Source organism: Phaenicophaeus curvirostris, chromosome 1 (genome assembly GCF_032191515.1).
Source record: "Phaenicophaeus curvirostris isolate KB17595 chromosome 1, BPBGC_Pcur_1.0, whole genome shotgun sequence".
NCBI classification, from domain to species: Eukaryota; Metazoa; Chordata; class Aves; order Cuculiformes; family Cuculidae; genus Phaenicophaeus; species Phaenicophaeus curvirostris.
In genome coordinates this window covers 133,781,398-133,797,689 of record NC_091392.1, presented here as the reverse complement: position 1 = coordinate 133,797,689, position 16,292 = coordinate 133,781,398, and the positions used below count along the sequence as shown (strand labels likewise).

The following is a 16,292-nucleotide window of genomic DNA, read 5'->3' as shown; positions in this document are numbered from 1 at the left end:
CACTGGATTAAACAAGGACATTATTCTCCCCCAAGCTTCACCCTAAACCTTAATCTCTGACTCTCTGGGAAGAAACATTTGTCCTGAAGCAATCTTATTACCTCCTTCCTATTATATTATCATAGGATCCAAGGCAGCTAGATTGCAAAGCTCATAGGCAGAAAAAAAAAGCATAAAGTCTTCACTACCTTGGCTAGTTTTGCAGTTCGAGTTGTAACCACTTGAGAAATTAAACTGCAATCAGCTTGTCAAACTTCTGACTTGAAAGACAACATCCTTGCAGCAGACTGTGCCCTAGGGAGGCCACTTCACTTTCTCTGCTGCATGGGAATAAAACATATGCACAGTTCTTTGCTTATCACATGACCAAACTGCACTATGTATATGCCATACAATAAATCCAGCACTTCTGAAAATGCAGAGAGTACACGCACAAGATTCAAAGCTTCCCTAAAGAACTGGCATCACTATTTAATGCAGACTACACGCAAGTAAATCACAGTATTGTCTCCAGAAAGCAGGCTGCCATCACCAGAACATCTTTCTGGCTGAAAGCTTTGTGCTTGCCAAACCCCTTTCCATCATCTACCAGCAGTCCTGGCTGACTGGGGAAGTCCCACTGGACTGGAGGCTGGCTGATGTTGTGCCCATCTACAAGAAGGCTTGCAGGGAGGATCCAGGAAACTACAGGCCTGTCAGTCTGACCTCCGTGGTGGGAAAAGTATTGGAACAGGTGATCCTGAGTGCTGTCATGAAGCACATGCAAAAGAACCGGGTGATCAGGCCCAATCAACAAGGGTTCATGAAAGGCAGGTCTTGCCAAACTAACCTGATCGCCTTCTATGACAAGGTGACCCAATTATTAGATGAGGCAAAGGCTGTGCACATACTCTTCTTGGACTTCAGTAAAGCCTTTGACACAGTTTCTCACAGCATTCTGCTTAGGTAACTCTCAGCTTCTGGCCTGGACAGGCGCACACTCTCCTGGGTGGAAAACTGGTTGGATGGCCGGGCCCAGAGAGTGGTGGGAAATGGTGTGAAATCCAGCTGGAGGCCAGTGACAAGTGGGGTTCCCCAGGGCTCAGTGCTGGGTCCAGCCCTGTTCAATGTCCTTATCAAAGACCTGGATGAAGGCATTGAGTGCACCCTTAGCAAGTTTGAGGACGACACTAAGCTGGGTGGAAGTGTCGATCTGCTGGAGGGTAGGGAGGGTCTGCAAAGGGATCTGGACAGGCTGGACCGCTGGGCAGAGTCCAATGGCATGAGGTTTAACAAGGCCAAATGCCGGGTCCTGCACTTGGGGCATAACAACCCTATGCAGTGCTACAGACTAGGAGAAGTCTGTCTAGAAAGCTGCCTGGAGGAGAGGGACCTGGGGGTGTTGGTTGACAGCGACTGAACATGAGCCAGCAGTGTGCCCAGGTGGCCAAGAAGGCCAATGGCATCTTGGCTTGTATCAGAAACGGCGTGACCAGCAGGTCCAGGGAGGTTATTCTCCCTCTGTACTCAGCACTGGTGAGACCACTCCTCGAGTACTGTGTTCAGTTCTGGGCCCCTCACCACAGGAACGATGTTGAGGCTCTGGAGCGAGTCCAGAGAAGAGTAACGGAGCTGGTGAAGGGGCTGGAGAAAAAGTCTTATGAGGAGTAACTGAGGGAACTGGAATTGTTTGGCCTAGGGAAGAGGAGGCTGAGGGGAGACCTTATTGCTCTTTACAAGTACCTGAAAGGAGGTTGTGGAGAGGAGGGTGCTGGCCTCTTCTCCCAAGTGACAGGGGACAGGGTAAGGGGGAATGGCCTCAAGCTGCGCTGGGGAGGTTCAGACTGGATATCAGGAAAAAAATTTTCACAGAAGGGTTCATTGGGCACTGGACCAGGCTGCCCAGGGAGGTGGTTGAGTCACCTTCCCTGGAGGTATTTAAAATACGGGTAGATGAGGCACTGAGGGACATGGTTTAGTGATTGATAGGAATGGTTGGACTCGATGATCCGATGGGTCTCTTCCAACTTGGTGATTCCATGATTCTATGATCATATGAAAACTCTCCAGACAGTAAGTTCATAATGTCTGGAGAGCAGGAATCATTCAGAAGCCACAGTAGCCTGTTCTTTGTTCCTCTTTCGTCACAGTCCATTGATGTGCTTAAAGTCTTCAGGAAAGACAGAAATGAGGAGTGAGGTGCCATATTCAGCCCATAAACTGCCTCCAGACAGCCAAGTTACTTTTAGGAAAGAAATTAATGAAAACAAGTTGAAAAGAAGCTATCCACAGCTCAGGAGCACTACCTGGAGAGACGGCACACTTGAGCAGCCCAGTATAAAACAAACTTGATGTTTATTTCCCTGCATTGGTATAAATGACAGAACCACAACTGGTGAATTTTCTTGGAGGTTTTACCTGTAACTGGATTTTCCAATAAAAACAAAAATATTTTCAACCACATTTTCACTGAACTACAAACAAGAATAATTAACCTTTTAAAAAAAATTAAACTGTGCAGCTAAGAACAGAAATCAAAAATGTTTACAAACAACTCTTCCTATGCCTATTGTATCTGTTCTCTGTTTCCAGCCTTACTTTCAATTAATTGTGTCACAGTAAAATCTACAATCCTCTCTATTCCTAGATAATTTCTCTTCTCAGCATTCTGCGCTTGCTGGAGGTCGTCTACCTCCAGTTTTCTCCCTTCAGAAATTCTCTGTCTCTTTCGGTTCTACTGCAAATTCTGGAGCCATGCCTTCCTCAGGAATCTAAGCTGCTTACCAGGGGAGTCACTGCCTTTGCAAGCTTGAGTCAAGTCCCTTCTGTTCTAAAGGAACATGATGTAACATACAAACCAAGAAAAAACATGGCAAAGAGGGAATGAAAAAACAAGGAGGGGAGGGAGGGGGGAGTGAAAGATGCATTCCTTTTCCTGCATTGTTTTTCATACATCAATATCTTTAGAGAATTTTGATGTCATACCGCTTTGACATTCTAAAGAGACATTTAGTGAAAATACAGTTCACGGTAGTCAACAGAAGTTTGATAAAAACTTTGAGCTGGGGTTGTTCCCCAAATCTGGAAATATCTGATACTCTTTTTGGTGGGTGAAAATGAACATGTGATTCTTTTTAATCAAAGATGAAAGGAATAGGAATATACTTTCAAGTTTAAAGGGTCTGCGCACCTTTCAACACCCCCAGTTCTCCATCTTCGTGTCCTATGACCTCTTGGACATTAAAAGACTAAAACAGGAGTACAACTAGGGATGGGATACCAAGTGCACAGCACTCATCTTCTTTGTTGACAAAGTCTGCATGAACACAGTGTTCCTGCATGGGTGGAGATTTAGCTGAAATCAACAGAGGGTTTTTCATGGACTTCAAAGGTTTTTAGAATATAAGGCCTTATAAAGGCTCAGTTGTGGGAAAGGTCAAAAAATGAAGATCCTTGGTGTAAACTCCTAGACAAGTGCTTTTTTGGTACAATGTTTACATTTGCTAGGCACGGACTACTTAATATCATTATGAACATGTCTTTGTTCTGTTACATTATATTTCTGATAGTCATTAACCATTTTTTCAGTCTTTAAAAATATGGATTCTAAATAACAGATTTTTTTTTGTTGTTTATAGGAGTTGGATAAGCACACAAATTCAGATAATCACAGAAAGCAAAAATTCACAAAGATTAGTCAATGGGGGCCTAGGACAACTCTCCGCATCCAACTTTCCACAGGACAACTCTCCGCGGGAAGCCTCAAACCCTAATTCTAATCCCAGCCTTAAAACCTAACCCTCCCCACATAGAGTTGACCCCATAGAGAGCTGGACATGTAGTGTTGTCCCACAGGGATGTCCTCTGCAGAGAGCTGGCTGCAGATAGTTGTCCCTTTCCACCCGATGGAGGTGAAAGACCAGTATGTGAATAATAATCTCCATGCATGGATACACATAAATTCAGCGCGTGCTCTTAAGAAGCTTGACCTTTAAAATTACAAATGTTCAGTACCTGGAAAATCAGTCTGGTTCTCAAGCTGTCTCAAAAATGTATTATGTTTGGGTTTTTTTCCTTATAGGACACTTACTAAACCAAGCACATTGAAATACAGTTCAGAAACTAGTTAGACACAGGGAAAACCCATATGCACAAAATGAATAATGTTTTAATCATAATTTTAAGGTAAACACTACCTAGTTTATATCATTTCACTCTTTAGTAAGAGGATATAAGTTTGAATGGAAAAGGGAATTACATTTTAGAACTCTAAGTGGTTTTCTTTCTAAGGTTTTCAAATGCTTTTCAAAAGCAACATCTCCTCCCCCTTTCTGACACAATCCTGTGATGGTAAAACTACGCTTTGCCAATGTTTTGCATACATTAAACATCTGCTCAAAACATTTTAGCAATGTTCATATTGATTCTATTGCATTTGGTATCAGGTACATTTACCAAATTAAAAGCAATTCTGATTTCATTAAGAGAAGCAAGATAGCATGAATTCTTTTTTTTTTAATGTGTAAGCATCCGCAAGTAAAATGTGAGAAAATTATCTCGGCAACTCTTATTGTTCAATACAATTGCTCACCATTACCTTACATTTTCATACAGTTCACTTCTACTGTATGTAAAGCTCCCACTTGGGGCACAGCCAAACAGGCACAACTTGGGAAAACAGTGGTCAAGGTTAAGGTCCCAAATCTGAGAAATCAAAACTGAGAGAAAACAATGACCAAAGCTCTGTAAACCAGGCACTCAAATCAACTATGCAAGCCTTCACTGATGCCAAAGAGATTTGAATTTAATCACAAGAAAGTGAGCGTAACTCCCACTGAAATCAGTGAGGTTCATACCAGATCTGGATACCACTACAAAGACCAACTGTGGCTCAGTTCCACAATACAGGGAATAATGCAGGTGTTTTCACTAGCTGAAACCATCATTATTCAAAACAAATCTTTCATCGTCAAAGTTTTTCATAAGATTGTGTTAGAAGATCTGTGCGCCTCTCATTCATGACAGCAGTTCTCAATAATAAGAGTACACCAAATGCCAGAATAATTATCCAGATTGTGTGACATTTGAACAATAAAACAGAAGAATGATTGGGAATTTTAACAAGTTTTGAGAAAATCATAGAGTAATGACAAATGTTAAATTTGTCTGTAGAAAGAAATTAACAGCAGTGTGCTTTATGAGGCTATATGACATATGAAAGTCAGAATCATTTAATGCAAGGACTATTTTTGGAAAGGAAATGGCAGGACAAGCAGATGGCACACATTTGCTAACTTACATGTAGAAAAGATTGTGAACATATCCAAAAAGATATAAGCAAACTTGGTGCCTGAGTAGCCTATCCATTGGAACTGAAACATTTCAGGAAAACACAAAAAATCTCTACTGTATCTCGATAAAAAAGTACTACAGTTCTTTTCAAAAGATTTAATTAAAAGTAATTTAGGGTTCTGGAATTATTCAAGACACTTAAAATAAACAGTTTCTTCATTACCTCCATCTTCTCTACGGTAGAGCACAAAGAGGCACACGCACCCTACACTTTCAGCCTTGTCTACAGCCCAGACTGCATCTGGAATCGATTGCAGATTATTGCAGGTGCAGTCACTTTGGAGTTACAAGCAATTTGAAGGCAGATGTGCTGGCATGTAGACAACTAGCTGCCTGACTTGTAGGTAAATCTGGTACTGGATATCTAGAGGTAACCACTTGCATGCTATTTGCTTGCAGATATAAAATCTGAGAACTTTTCATTATTTATTGAAAAGGATTGCCTGTTTTCCCTCAAAAATTTCAATTGTTCTGACAGGCAACAGTTCATCTATAACAGTGAAAATAACCTCCTACCACCATATAGTCATCAGTCATTCAACGTACTAAACTTTAAAGGCCTTATTGTTCCCTCTTATGAGGAATATATTGTTCCCTATTAAACATTATGCAACATGCAGATCTTAGCTTGAAAGAACATTTTTCCAGCCTTTCAAAAACAACTTTGAGTTGGCCTTAGCACTAATTCCTAAATGGTAATTTTTAGTACATTGCTATTAGATTTATACTGAATCACACTTATGAGGGGAAATCTCTCAATAATTTCCCTTCACATATCATGAAACTGGCTTACCAATCAAGGAGTGTTTACCCTATATCAAAAGCATCAACTGCAACAATAGTACAGAAAACTTATGTGACCAAGCTTATCCACACTGTTGCTAGTACATTTTTAAGCAATACCTAACAGAATAAGCTTAAAGCAGTATCTTAGGAGATTATTCAAGCAGCATTTGCAAATCTATACTATATGTATACATCCCAATGCACCTGGATTTCCCTCTTAAGAATAAAGAAATGAATTTGCTAAAATTCAATTTACTATTGAAGAATAAGAAAAAAAAACTAAAAAAAACCCCACAGCAAGATATAAAAATATTGGGGAAAACATCTGAAATGTGGATATAGCACTAGCATTTTGGTTTTAATGCACTGACAACCATAAGTGGTCACATATAAACTAAAGTAATAAAACGTAAACAGTTAAATAATGAAAATAGATTTAGAAGTGAGTAAGAATATTCAACATGCATTTTATCTGCAAAATGTAACTACTCTGATAGTGATCCCTCCACGTTTGGAGTTCTGGGTCCAGTGCTGATGAGAAACTTAGTGGAGCAAGTCTAGCAAAGGTCGACTAAGGTTAAGGGAATGTAGCATCCCTCACTTGAGAAGAGGCTGAGGGAGCTGGGATTTTTTAGCCTGGAATGGGAAAGGTTCAGTTCTCATCAATGTTTTCAAATAACTGATGGGAGGGAGTAAAGAAGACAGAACCACACTCTTCTCAGCAGTGCCCAGTAACAGGAATGGGCAAAAGCAACAGGAAAAAATTGAAACATGGAAAATTCCATCTGCATATAAGAAATTACAGTGAGGGTGGCTAAAGACTGAACAGGTTGCCAAGAGGTGCTGTCCAGCCTCAACTACTCTGTGACCCTGAGAGGCTATGGCCTCTGATTCCATAGAGCAAACACGGCCAGTCAGTCTCACTGGTAACTATCCACAAAGCTCTTGCTGCTGCCACTCTTCCATCCTCTGGCACACTCTACCACCCTCTTGGCTTCCGTGTGCTTCCTTGCACATGGGCTTCCAAATCTTGATGTTTCTTGTGGAGCCAGGCACGCTTTCAATCCTTTCTTTCATTCCAAAATAGAGGAGGAATATAAAGACAGCTTTTGGGTTCCTCACTAACACAGACACATATTCTTTTAGACAAAAGCTCAATGGGTACAACCTTGATTATGATACAGGACTGTCAGGTTCAAATCCACATCTTCTTCACTGTAGGCAGGCCACTTGGCTGTCATGCTCTTGGCTGCTACAAGAACATTTGTCATCATCCCCTGCTCCAGTGATTTGAAGAGAATTTTCCCAGAAACAAAGCACAGCAGTAGGAACTCTACTCTGCTTGTCAATGCAGTCACCCAGGAGCATGGATGGGTTCCAGTAACGCTCCAACAACTCCCTCATATGTGTTATGCAACAGCCATTGTAAAACCCCTGTCTTAACACCCAAAACAGCTAAAAGTGTGTATCCTAAACATTAGGCTAGAGAGCCATGTTCTTTTTTCACTACTCTTTCTGGTCACAGGTCAATGAATGCTTCATTCAGTGCTGCCCAGTGGCCCAAGTTATACAGTTTGGACAAAATATTTTTCTGTTATCTGCAGAAGCCCAAAGCGAGCTAAAGCTCAAGCTGCACACACTCCAAGAAGACAGAAGAGGTGTATGGGAGACCCTGTATTCATAGATTGAACATCATTCACTACTGTGGAAGAAACCACTATGACCCATACTGTTTACATTTTTTGTTTGTTTGTTTGCTTTTCCTGTGACAGGACTTTGTGCCAGCATGTTTTTTGTGAAATTTAGCCTGTACATAGGCCACAGATAGGTGTAAGATGTACATATTTCATTGGGCTGTAAGGCCCATGTGATGCAGTATCTCTTATATCAATCCCAAGAGTCCTTTGGTGTAACCTCTACCATAATTCCCCAATGGTCCCAAAACTGGAAAACTCCTGGCCATAGAAATTTTGTAGCAAGAAGCAGGCGTCTGCACCTCTTCAATGGACATTCTGAAGATCACAGACTTTTGATTTACATGATTAATTCTTCTTGTAACTCATACTAATAGCCTACATGGAAAAAAAAAGTAAATTATTTACTTATTTGTCCTGTGTATTGGTTAAAATAATTTCCAACTGAGCATGCACCTTTAAAACAGGTTTAGAACTGCTCCCCAAATGTCAATTAACAAATAGATTCTTTTTTTAAAAGAACACCTCTCTTGACCTTTTCACAAATAGGGGTGGTAAAGAAAAAATGAGTGAAAATTCTCCAACGGTGAAAATAAATTAAAGTCTCTTGTGAGCATTCTAAAAATTTGAAAAAATCAGTTGGCATTCAAACAAGGGAGACAGCAGGTATAGAAATAACCCTGATTTCCTATTCATACTTCTTGGCCCTCGTTCCCTGTAAAAGGTCATTAGTGATATGGGTTGGGTACCATGAACTATGTGAAATGAACCCTTCTCTGAAGTGTGTGGGGGTCCAGTTCCCATGAAGCACCCTGCTGCTGTCTCCCTGACCTACACTGCTGAGGCTGTATCTGAAGCAGGGCTGGGAAATGAGAGGGTCAGTCTTCTTACAATTCTTGTACTAACTGGAAGACTCTTGAGTTCATTTCTGCTCCAGTTAGGACAAGCTACTGTTTAGTTCGCTTCAAAGGTTGAATCAGATTACAAGATAAGTGGGCACCTCTGAAATGAAAAGAACTCTAGAAATCGCTACCGGTTGAGATGAAAGGAGGAGGGGGCGTTTGGAAGGAGGGAGGTGGCAGGAATATTGTATCCCTTGGCCCTCATGGAATAATACAGCCCAGATCTACGTGTCCCACAGTCCACGGTGTATTATTAGTCTCCTGTGAGAACACCAGAAGCTTGCTGTACTCTAAAACTCTCCTCCTTTCCCTCATTAAAAGACAATGGAAAGCTTAACTTTTATAAACGAGGGCACTTTATCTTCCAAACATTACCGCTGTTTCAAGTCTAGTGGGAGTTTAATCCCTGATAATTTAGATAAATCACTGTGTGTGCTTTAGCAGGTTGGGGTTAAAACTCCGAGATTTTCAACTGATTAAAAAAAAAAAAAAACACCAGCCAAATATCAAGTCCTAGCTGAGCAACTTGCTTCTTATTTCACCCCGTCTAATTAAAACGTAATCACTATTCTTTGATAACATGCATTCTGTCAGCAGTTCTACGTCGGAAAAGAAATCTTGCCAAGAAAACACATTTTAAAAAAAAAAAGCCTTTCACCGAGAATTGGCTTCAACTAAACTGCCTCTTTGGCCACTGAAACTGTAAAACAAGTAACTTACAACCGCTTGACAACGCAATAAAAAATACTAATCCCTCCTCAAGATAATGGACTGTTTTAATGGGCTCCGTCCTTTCAAGCCACCCCGCGAGGCGGAGACCACGGCGGCAGCGAGAAGCCCCGGCCGGGCAGGGATGCGGGAATCTCAGGCACCGGTGGAACAGGGATGCGGGAACCCCGGGCACCGGCGGGGCAGGGATGCGGGAACCCCGGGCACCGGCGGGGCAGGGATGCGGGCAGGGCAGCCCCTTCCCCACCCGCCTCGGGGTTAAATTCCAGGTGTCTTTAGCCCCACTCCGGTGACAGGTACCGAACAGCTCCTGCTGCCGCTGAAGCGAACGTGTTAAGCTTCCCTTCCACATCGACTTATATCTCTCAGACCTGCCTTTGGTGCTTTACCCCAAGTATTTTCCCGAGTGGTTCCAGCGTCCCGCTGACTGGAAAGCCCGGGGCAAAGCTCGGTCCCCTGCGCCGGGGAGCCATCCCGAAAGGTGGAGGTGGCTCCTTTCCCACGCGGGGGGCCAGTCCTTAAAGAAGGGGCTCGGGGGGGCTAGAGAGGGAGGGGTGCTGGCAGTTCGTGAGGGTTTCCATCATTTCTTCGGGGTCGGCTCGGTTTAATACTTGCACAATGTAAAACAGGTGGGGAAGGGAGAAGGGAAAAGCGCGTGTATAAGAAGACGGGGAAGGACAGGCACAAACACGCTGTGTTACACCACTTCCAGCGTTGCTTCCAGCGTTGCTTCCAGCGCGGGTCCCGCTATCCCTCATTTCATTTTATACCCCGCAGGTCCCCAGCTCCTTCAGCCCCTTTTCCCCCCACTTCCATCCCATTTCCCCACTCCTGTCGGTCAGAGACGTGCCCTTCTCCTCCAGAACAAGAAGCGTTCTCCCCACCCTCACCTTCCAGGAGGTGGGAACCAAGTATCACGCGTTCCCCATCACCACCAAAAAGAATAAACTCAAACTTTCCCACCGGGCCGGGGATGCCGAACGACCCGGGGATCGCCCAGCCGCGGCTCGGGAGCCGCCGGGAGGCAGCGAGAAGCCCCGGGGCGAGCGGCGGGGATCCCGGCCGGGAGCCGCGGGGCTCGGCGCTGCCCACCTGCCCGGATCGGCCTCCTCCGGGACACCGGGAGGGCTGGGGCGGGGCGCGCCCCCCACCCCCGCCCCGGCCCCTACCTGGAAATGCTTGAAGAAGGCGGAGATGCGGGTGATCTGGAGGCTCAGGCACCTGGAGGCGCATCTGGCGGCGGAGAAATCCTCGTCCTGCCTGCGGGCGGCGGCTGCAGCCCCGGGCGCGGCGGGGCCGGCGCAGGCGGCGGCCGCCCAGAGGAGCAGGGCGAGGGGCGCGCCGGGCGCTCTCCGCACCATCGCTCCGCGGGCGCGGAGGGGCGAGCAGAGCAGCGCAGGGCAGGGCGGGGGGGGGGGGGGCTCCCGCTCGGTGCCGGGCCGCGCAGGGGGCACGCACCTCCGCGCCGCGCAAACTACACGAGAGAGGGGGAAAAAAAAAAAAAGTTCGATCGCTCAACTCTCCTCTCCTCTCCCCCGCCCGCCCCGGCGCGCAGCCCTCCCCCGCCCGCCCGCGCCATTGGCTGAGCCGGGCGGCCCCGCCGCGGCGGGCGGACCCCGCGGCGCCCGCGCCCGGAGCGCCCCGGCCGGCGCTGCCTGCTGCCTGGGACCCTCCGCTTCCACTTCTCTTATTCCATTTTACTGTGTTTTGTTTGTATTTTTTTTATTCCTGCAGTCTTTCATTATTTTTTTTATTCGTGCAGCCCTTTATTTTTTTCTTTTCTTATTCTTACAGTCTTCTATTTCGTCCTTTTTCCTAAAAAAAAAACCCCGAGATCTGGGAATCGAGGAGGCAGAGATCTAGTGAGAGGTGTCCCTGCCCATGGCAGGGGGGTGAAACTAGAAGATCTTTAAGGTCCATTCCAACCCAAACCATTCTGTGTTTCTGTGACTCTATGTTTCGCTAGTTCCGTGATTCTATGTTTCTGTGATTCTACAATTCTATGTTTTTATAATTCTGTTTCTATGTTTCTATAATTCTATGATTCTATGTTTCTACTATTCTATGATACTATGGTTCTATGATTGATTCTATGGTTCTATGATTCTGTTTTCCTATGAGTCTATGTTTCTGTGATTCCATGATTCTGTTTTTCTATGGTTCTGTGTTTCTGTGATTCTACGATTCTATTTTTCTATGATTTTATGTTTCTGTGATTCTACGATTCTATTTTTCTATGATTCTATGTTTCTGTGAGTCCATGATTCTATTTTCTATGATTCTATGTTTCCATGATTCTACTCTTTGAAACTTGGTGTTACAACGAAACACCGCAGTGAGCATTTGTCCCAAGGTGAAACCCACGAAGGCTCCTCTGAAGAGTTATTTAAAATAAAAATCTACAAGTAATTAGTCCTAATACCTCTGGGTAATAGCTGTTAAGTTAAAACAGCACCTTGAGCTTTAAAATGTCTACCATACAGCATGCAGCAAGCCAACATCCTTTCTCTCTCTGCACCTTCAGTTCCTGGGCTGGGAGTACAAGCCGCAGTATGTAGCACAGAGGTTAGGAACCACATTCCTCACCCTGAGTACGCTGCATGGACTCCTCCCGTTGCAAGTATGCGCTACTGGAAAGACGAAGTGCATCTTTTCTTGTTGGAGCCTGTGGTTGAACCTTCTGAACTTCAAAATCCTAAGGCTGTATGAAATAAGTGGTCTTCAGGCCGTGTCAGGAGTTAATGCTAGATTAATTACTACTATAAGTAGTAGTTTAATGTGGTTATCAAACCATTTTTTAAACAGACTGCAGGAGTCTTCTTTACCGGAACAAGTTTTAGCATAACTGGAGTGCTCATTTGAAAGGTCAACTAAAGTCTGGTCAAAAGACAGCAACGTGTTTGACAAGCCTCACTTGTGCCAATTTTATGTGTCTACAATACCTTTCTTTATGGATATTCTTACGTCCACAAACACGAAATAAAGCATATTTCCCAGTGTCATTATTCTTACCAGACTGTATCCATACATCCATATATATCAGGAAATCAACGTATGAAAAGGTGTGTTAAATCTAAACTAAAAAAGCTGTAGTTAAACTCTAGTGTTAGACTCTAGCCATAGTTTTACTAGTTTACCACAAAAAGCACAGATTAAAAAGAGAGTTTTTGTCAAAAGTCTGGATAAAGTACAAATATAATAGGAAGCAAGACAATTTTAGTTTAGATATTACTTTGCACCTTACAGTGTCTCTTGTCAGCTGACCAGAAATCTTCACTTGAAAGATGTGAGTAAGCTATATTCCTGCAAGTGTTAACAAATTGAGATGACAGTTCACACCCTTGAATCCTTGAGGGAGTGCAGCTGCCAGAAGAGGAGGTCACCTGCCACCATATCCTGGCACAGAGGTTGCCCTGCTGCTTGCACTGTGTAAGCATACTCCTCCGGTTATTTTGGAAGTGCCCTCGTTAGGCAAGTAAGACCATATCAGCTACACTGTAAAAGTCTTCATCTTTGGAGCTGAAGTAAACACGTACCTCTTGCAGGGAGCAGAGGTCATAACTGGCTCAGAAATGCTGTTCCCAATTCTGACTGATTTCTTGCCACTAGGGAATTGGTTACTTAACCTAACCCAGCATCTCTGTATTTAAAAAGAAAAAAAATCCCAAACCACATTATAAAACAGCACAGAAATAAATTGACAGTCTTGGCAATATTGTGACAAATAATAGTGAGCCCATTCAGACTTCAACACTAAGTTCAGGACTTACCAGTTTCAACTGACTTACTTTCAAATAGGCTTTCTTAAGCCTTGACAAAAAAATTTGCAACTATTTCTTGCCTTGAGCCAGGAAAAGAAAATTGCTTCACTGATTCATAGTGTTTACAGGTACACCAAATGCTTTCAACTTTTGACGTATTTTAGCAGATTATAAGAACTACCTGAAAAAATGCATAACTATCTGTAGATTAGATGTAAATCTAGAGAGGGCAGGTGGTTCTATAGGTATATCCCTTCCATGTTACTATTAGTGCAATTTACACTGTATATTATAAACCCCAGCTTTAAGTAAAAAGTACAAATCCTGTTTCTTTTGTTTTATAAAGTCTGGTAGCAAAGGGCATAGAGCCCTTAATAATTAAAAAGTTCATGAAAACACAGTTTACTCGGTTGTTTTTGTTTGGAAGGTCATGGTTACGGAGATTATCAGCATAGCCTGTGAATTCCTTTTTAGTGAGGGCTGGCTTGGTTAGCACACAAAAGACTGGCTGTTCAGTTCCAGTAAAACTGTATTCACACAGGTCCTGTTCCCTTACTTGGAGATTAAGAAACAGGCTCGGTAGCTCAAGAGTTTAGTAGGTAATTAAAACCCACTCTGGGCTAAATAGCCAATAGACTGAAAGACCAGATACAAAGGTTTGTAAATACACTGATTTTAAAGAGGTTAAAAAAATGATTCAAAGCAACCAATCTTTAAAGATAATTACAATCCATAACCACATAGACATAACAGATACACAGTTGTGTATTTTGCTCACTTTTTTGTCAATAAATGAAATAACCTCTTAATAGAACATGTAGAATTAGTACCGATAAATCTTTCCAAATGCAGACCATTGACCTTATATTAAAAACACAGGGATTATTATCCTGCCTGTGCTTCAGAGCAGTCTGACAACGTAAAAACAAGCCTTTTTGAAGACCGGCTTTGCGAAAGTCTGTGCTCTTTTTTTACAGGAGACAGCGCCACATGCTGGTTTCGTGAGGCGAGAGCTACTGGGGGTTGTGCTGATTTATTTCTGTTTAATGAGTTGGTTTTAATCGATTTTAAATTAAGATGACTGCATCTTAAGTAGTTGCTTCTTATACCAAAGGAATTTACAACGTTGAGTTGTAATTTCAGGCAAACAGATAAAGAAGATATAATTAATGGTAAAAATATTTATTGCTTTCATATAAACCACTGTATTCTAACTAACTAATTTAGTTTACAATATTAAATAATCCTAATCCTTTACTCAGTTCTCTTCAGTTATACATGGCAAAAATTATTATCACCCTGGGTACAATATAACCCCCTAAACCCTCTCCAGGAACACAACGTGCTGGGTGCCTCTTTAAGGTGACTGCTTACTAATAGAGGCAGTAAGGGCAATAAACATGATGAGCTGGAGATCTGTGTACAAATGCAGGGCTGCAATATTGTCAGGATCATGGAGACATGGTGCAATGGTTCCCATGACTGAATGTTGCAATGGAAGGATACAGGCCTTTTAGGTAGGACAGGTTGGGAAGACAAGGAGATGGAGTTGCCCTTTATCTGAGAGAGCAGCTGGAGTGCATGGAGCTCTGCCTGGAGGTGGATGAGGAGCCAACTGAGCTTAAGGTTTAAGACCAAAATGAGGATAAATAAAGGTAACATTGCAGTGGGTGTCTACTAGAAGCCACCTGACCAGAAAGAACAAGTGGATGATGCCCTCTACAGCTTCAGCCACCCTGGTGTTTGGAGGTTCCTGGAGTGCATTGTTGAAAACTTCCTGCTCTGAGTGATAGAGGAGCCAACAAGAAGAGGTGGAATTCCTACCAACATGGAGGGGATCATTGGGGATTTGAGGGTCAAAGGCAGACTTGGCTGTAGAGACCATGAGATGGTGGAAATTAGAATCCTGGAGACAGGAAAGAGGGTGAAAAATAAGCTCACATCCCAGGACCTCGGGAGAGCAGACTTTGCCCTCTTCAAAATTCTGCTTGGAATAGTCTCATAGGATAAGATCTTGGAGCGAAGGTGGGCCCAACAAAGCTGATAAATATTTGAAGATCACCTCCTCCAAGCTCAAGCGCAGTGCATCTAAATGAATACGGAGTCAGGCAAAAAAAGGCAGGAAGCCTTCATGGATGAACAAGGAGCTCCTAGCTCAAACAAAAAATGGAAGCATACAGTAGGTGGAAGAAAAGACCAGCAAGCCGGGAGGAATACAGAAATATCATGCAAGCGCACATGGATGAATTTAGGAAAGCTAAAGCCCAACTGGAATTGAATCTGGCCAGGGACATACGATCAACAAGAAGGATTTGTATAAGTAGGTGGGAGGCAAGCAAGGCTAGGGAAAATGTGGGCCCATTGCTCAACAAGACAAGAGACCTGGTTAAACAAGACATGGAAAAGGCTGTGATACTGATGGTCACTTTTGCCCCAGACTTTATTAGGAAGGCCAGGCTTCAGGAATCCCAGGTCCAAGAGACCAGAGGAAGGGTGGGAGCAAGGAAAATGTAGCCTTGTTGGAAGAGGATCAAGTCAGGATATATGTAAGCAAATTGAAGGTACTGCACAAATGTAAGTCCATGGGCCCTCTTTGGATGCAACCATGAGTGCTGAGGGAGCTGGCCAATGTCATTGTGGGGCTACACTTGATAATCTTTGATCGATCATGGTCATTGGGAGAAGCGGCTAAAGACTGGAGGAAAGAATATGTGACTCCCATTTTCAGGAAGGGAAAGAAGGAAGACTGAAGGAACTACAGGCTGGTCAGCTTTTCCTCCATCCCTGTGAAGGTGATGGACCAGCTAATCCAGAAATAAATTTCCAGGCAAATTAAGGACAAGAAAATCATCAGGGAAAAGTCATGCTTGACCACCTTGATAAACTTCTATGATGAAGTTACTGGCCAGGGAGATGAGGAGGAAGCAGTGGATGATGTTTACATGGACTTTGATGATATCTCCCATATGATCCTTATAGACAAGCTGTTCACGTTCAGGCTGCATGAGCAGACAGTGGGGAGGATTGAAAACTGGTTGAACGGTCAAGCCCAGAGGGTGGTGATCAGCAGTTCGAAGTCTTGTTGGAAG

General features: G+C 43.4%; 1 protein-coding gene across 1 annotated transcript in view; it reads right to left on the bottom strand.

The window, feature by feature from the left end:
* Nucleotides 1-10,813, bottom strand: part of ANOS1 (anosmin 1) — a 138,037-nt gene extending 127,224 nt beyond the window's left edge. The window contains exon 1 of the mRNA XM_069849964.1: nucleotides 10,612-10,813. Within this exon, the coding sequence (XP_069706065.1) occupies nucleotides 10,612-10,803 (192 nt within the window). The 5' untranslated portion in view covers nucleotides 10,804-10,813. The remainder of the gene's footprint in view (nucleotides 1-10,611) is intronic.
* Nucleotides 10,814-16,292: the final 5,479 nt, after the last annotated feature.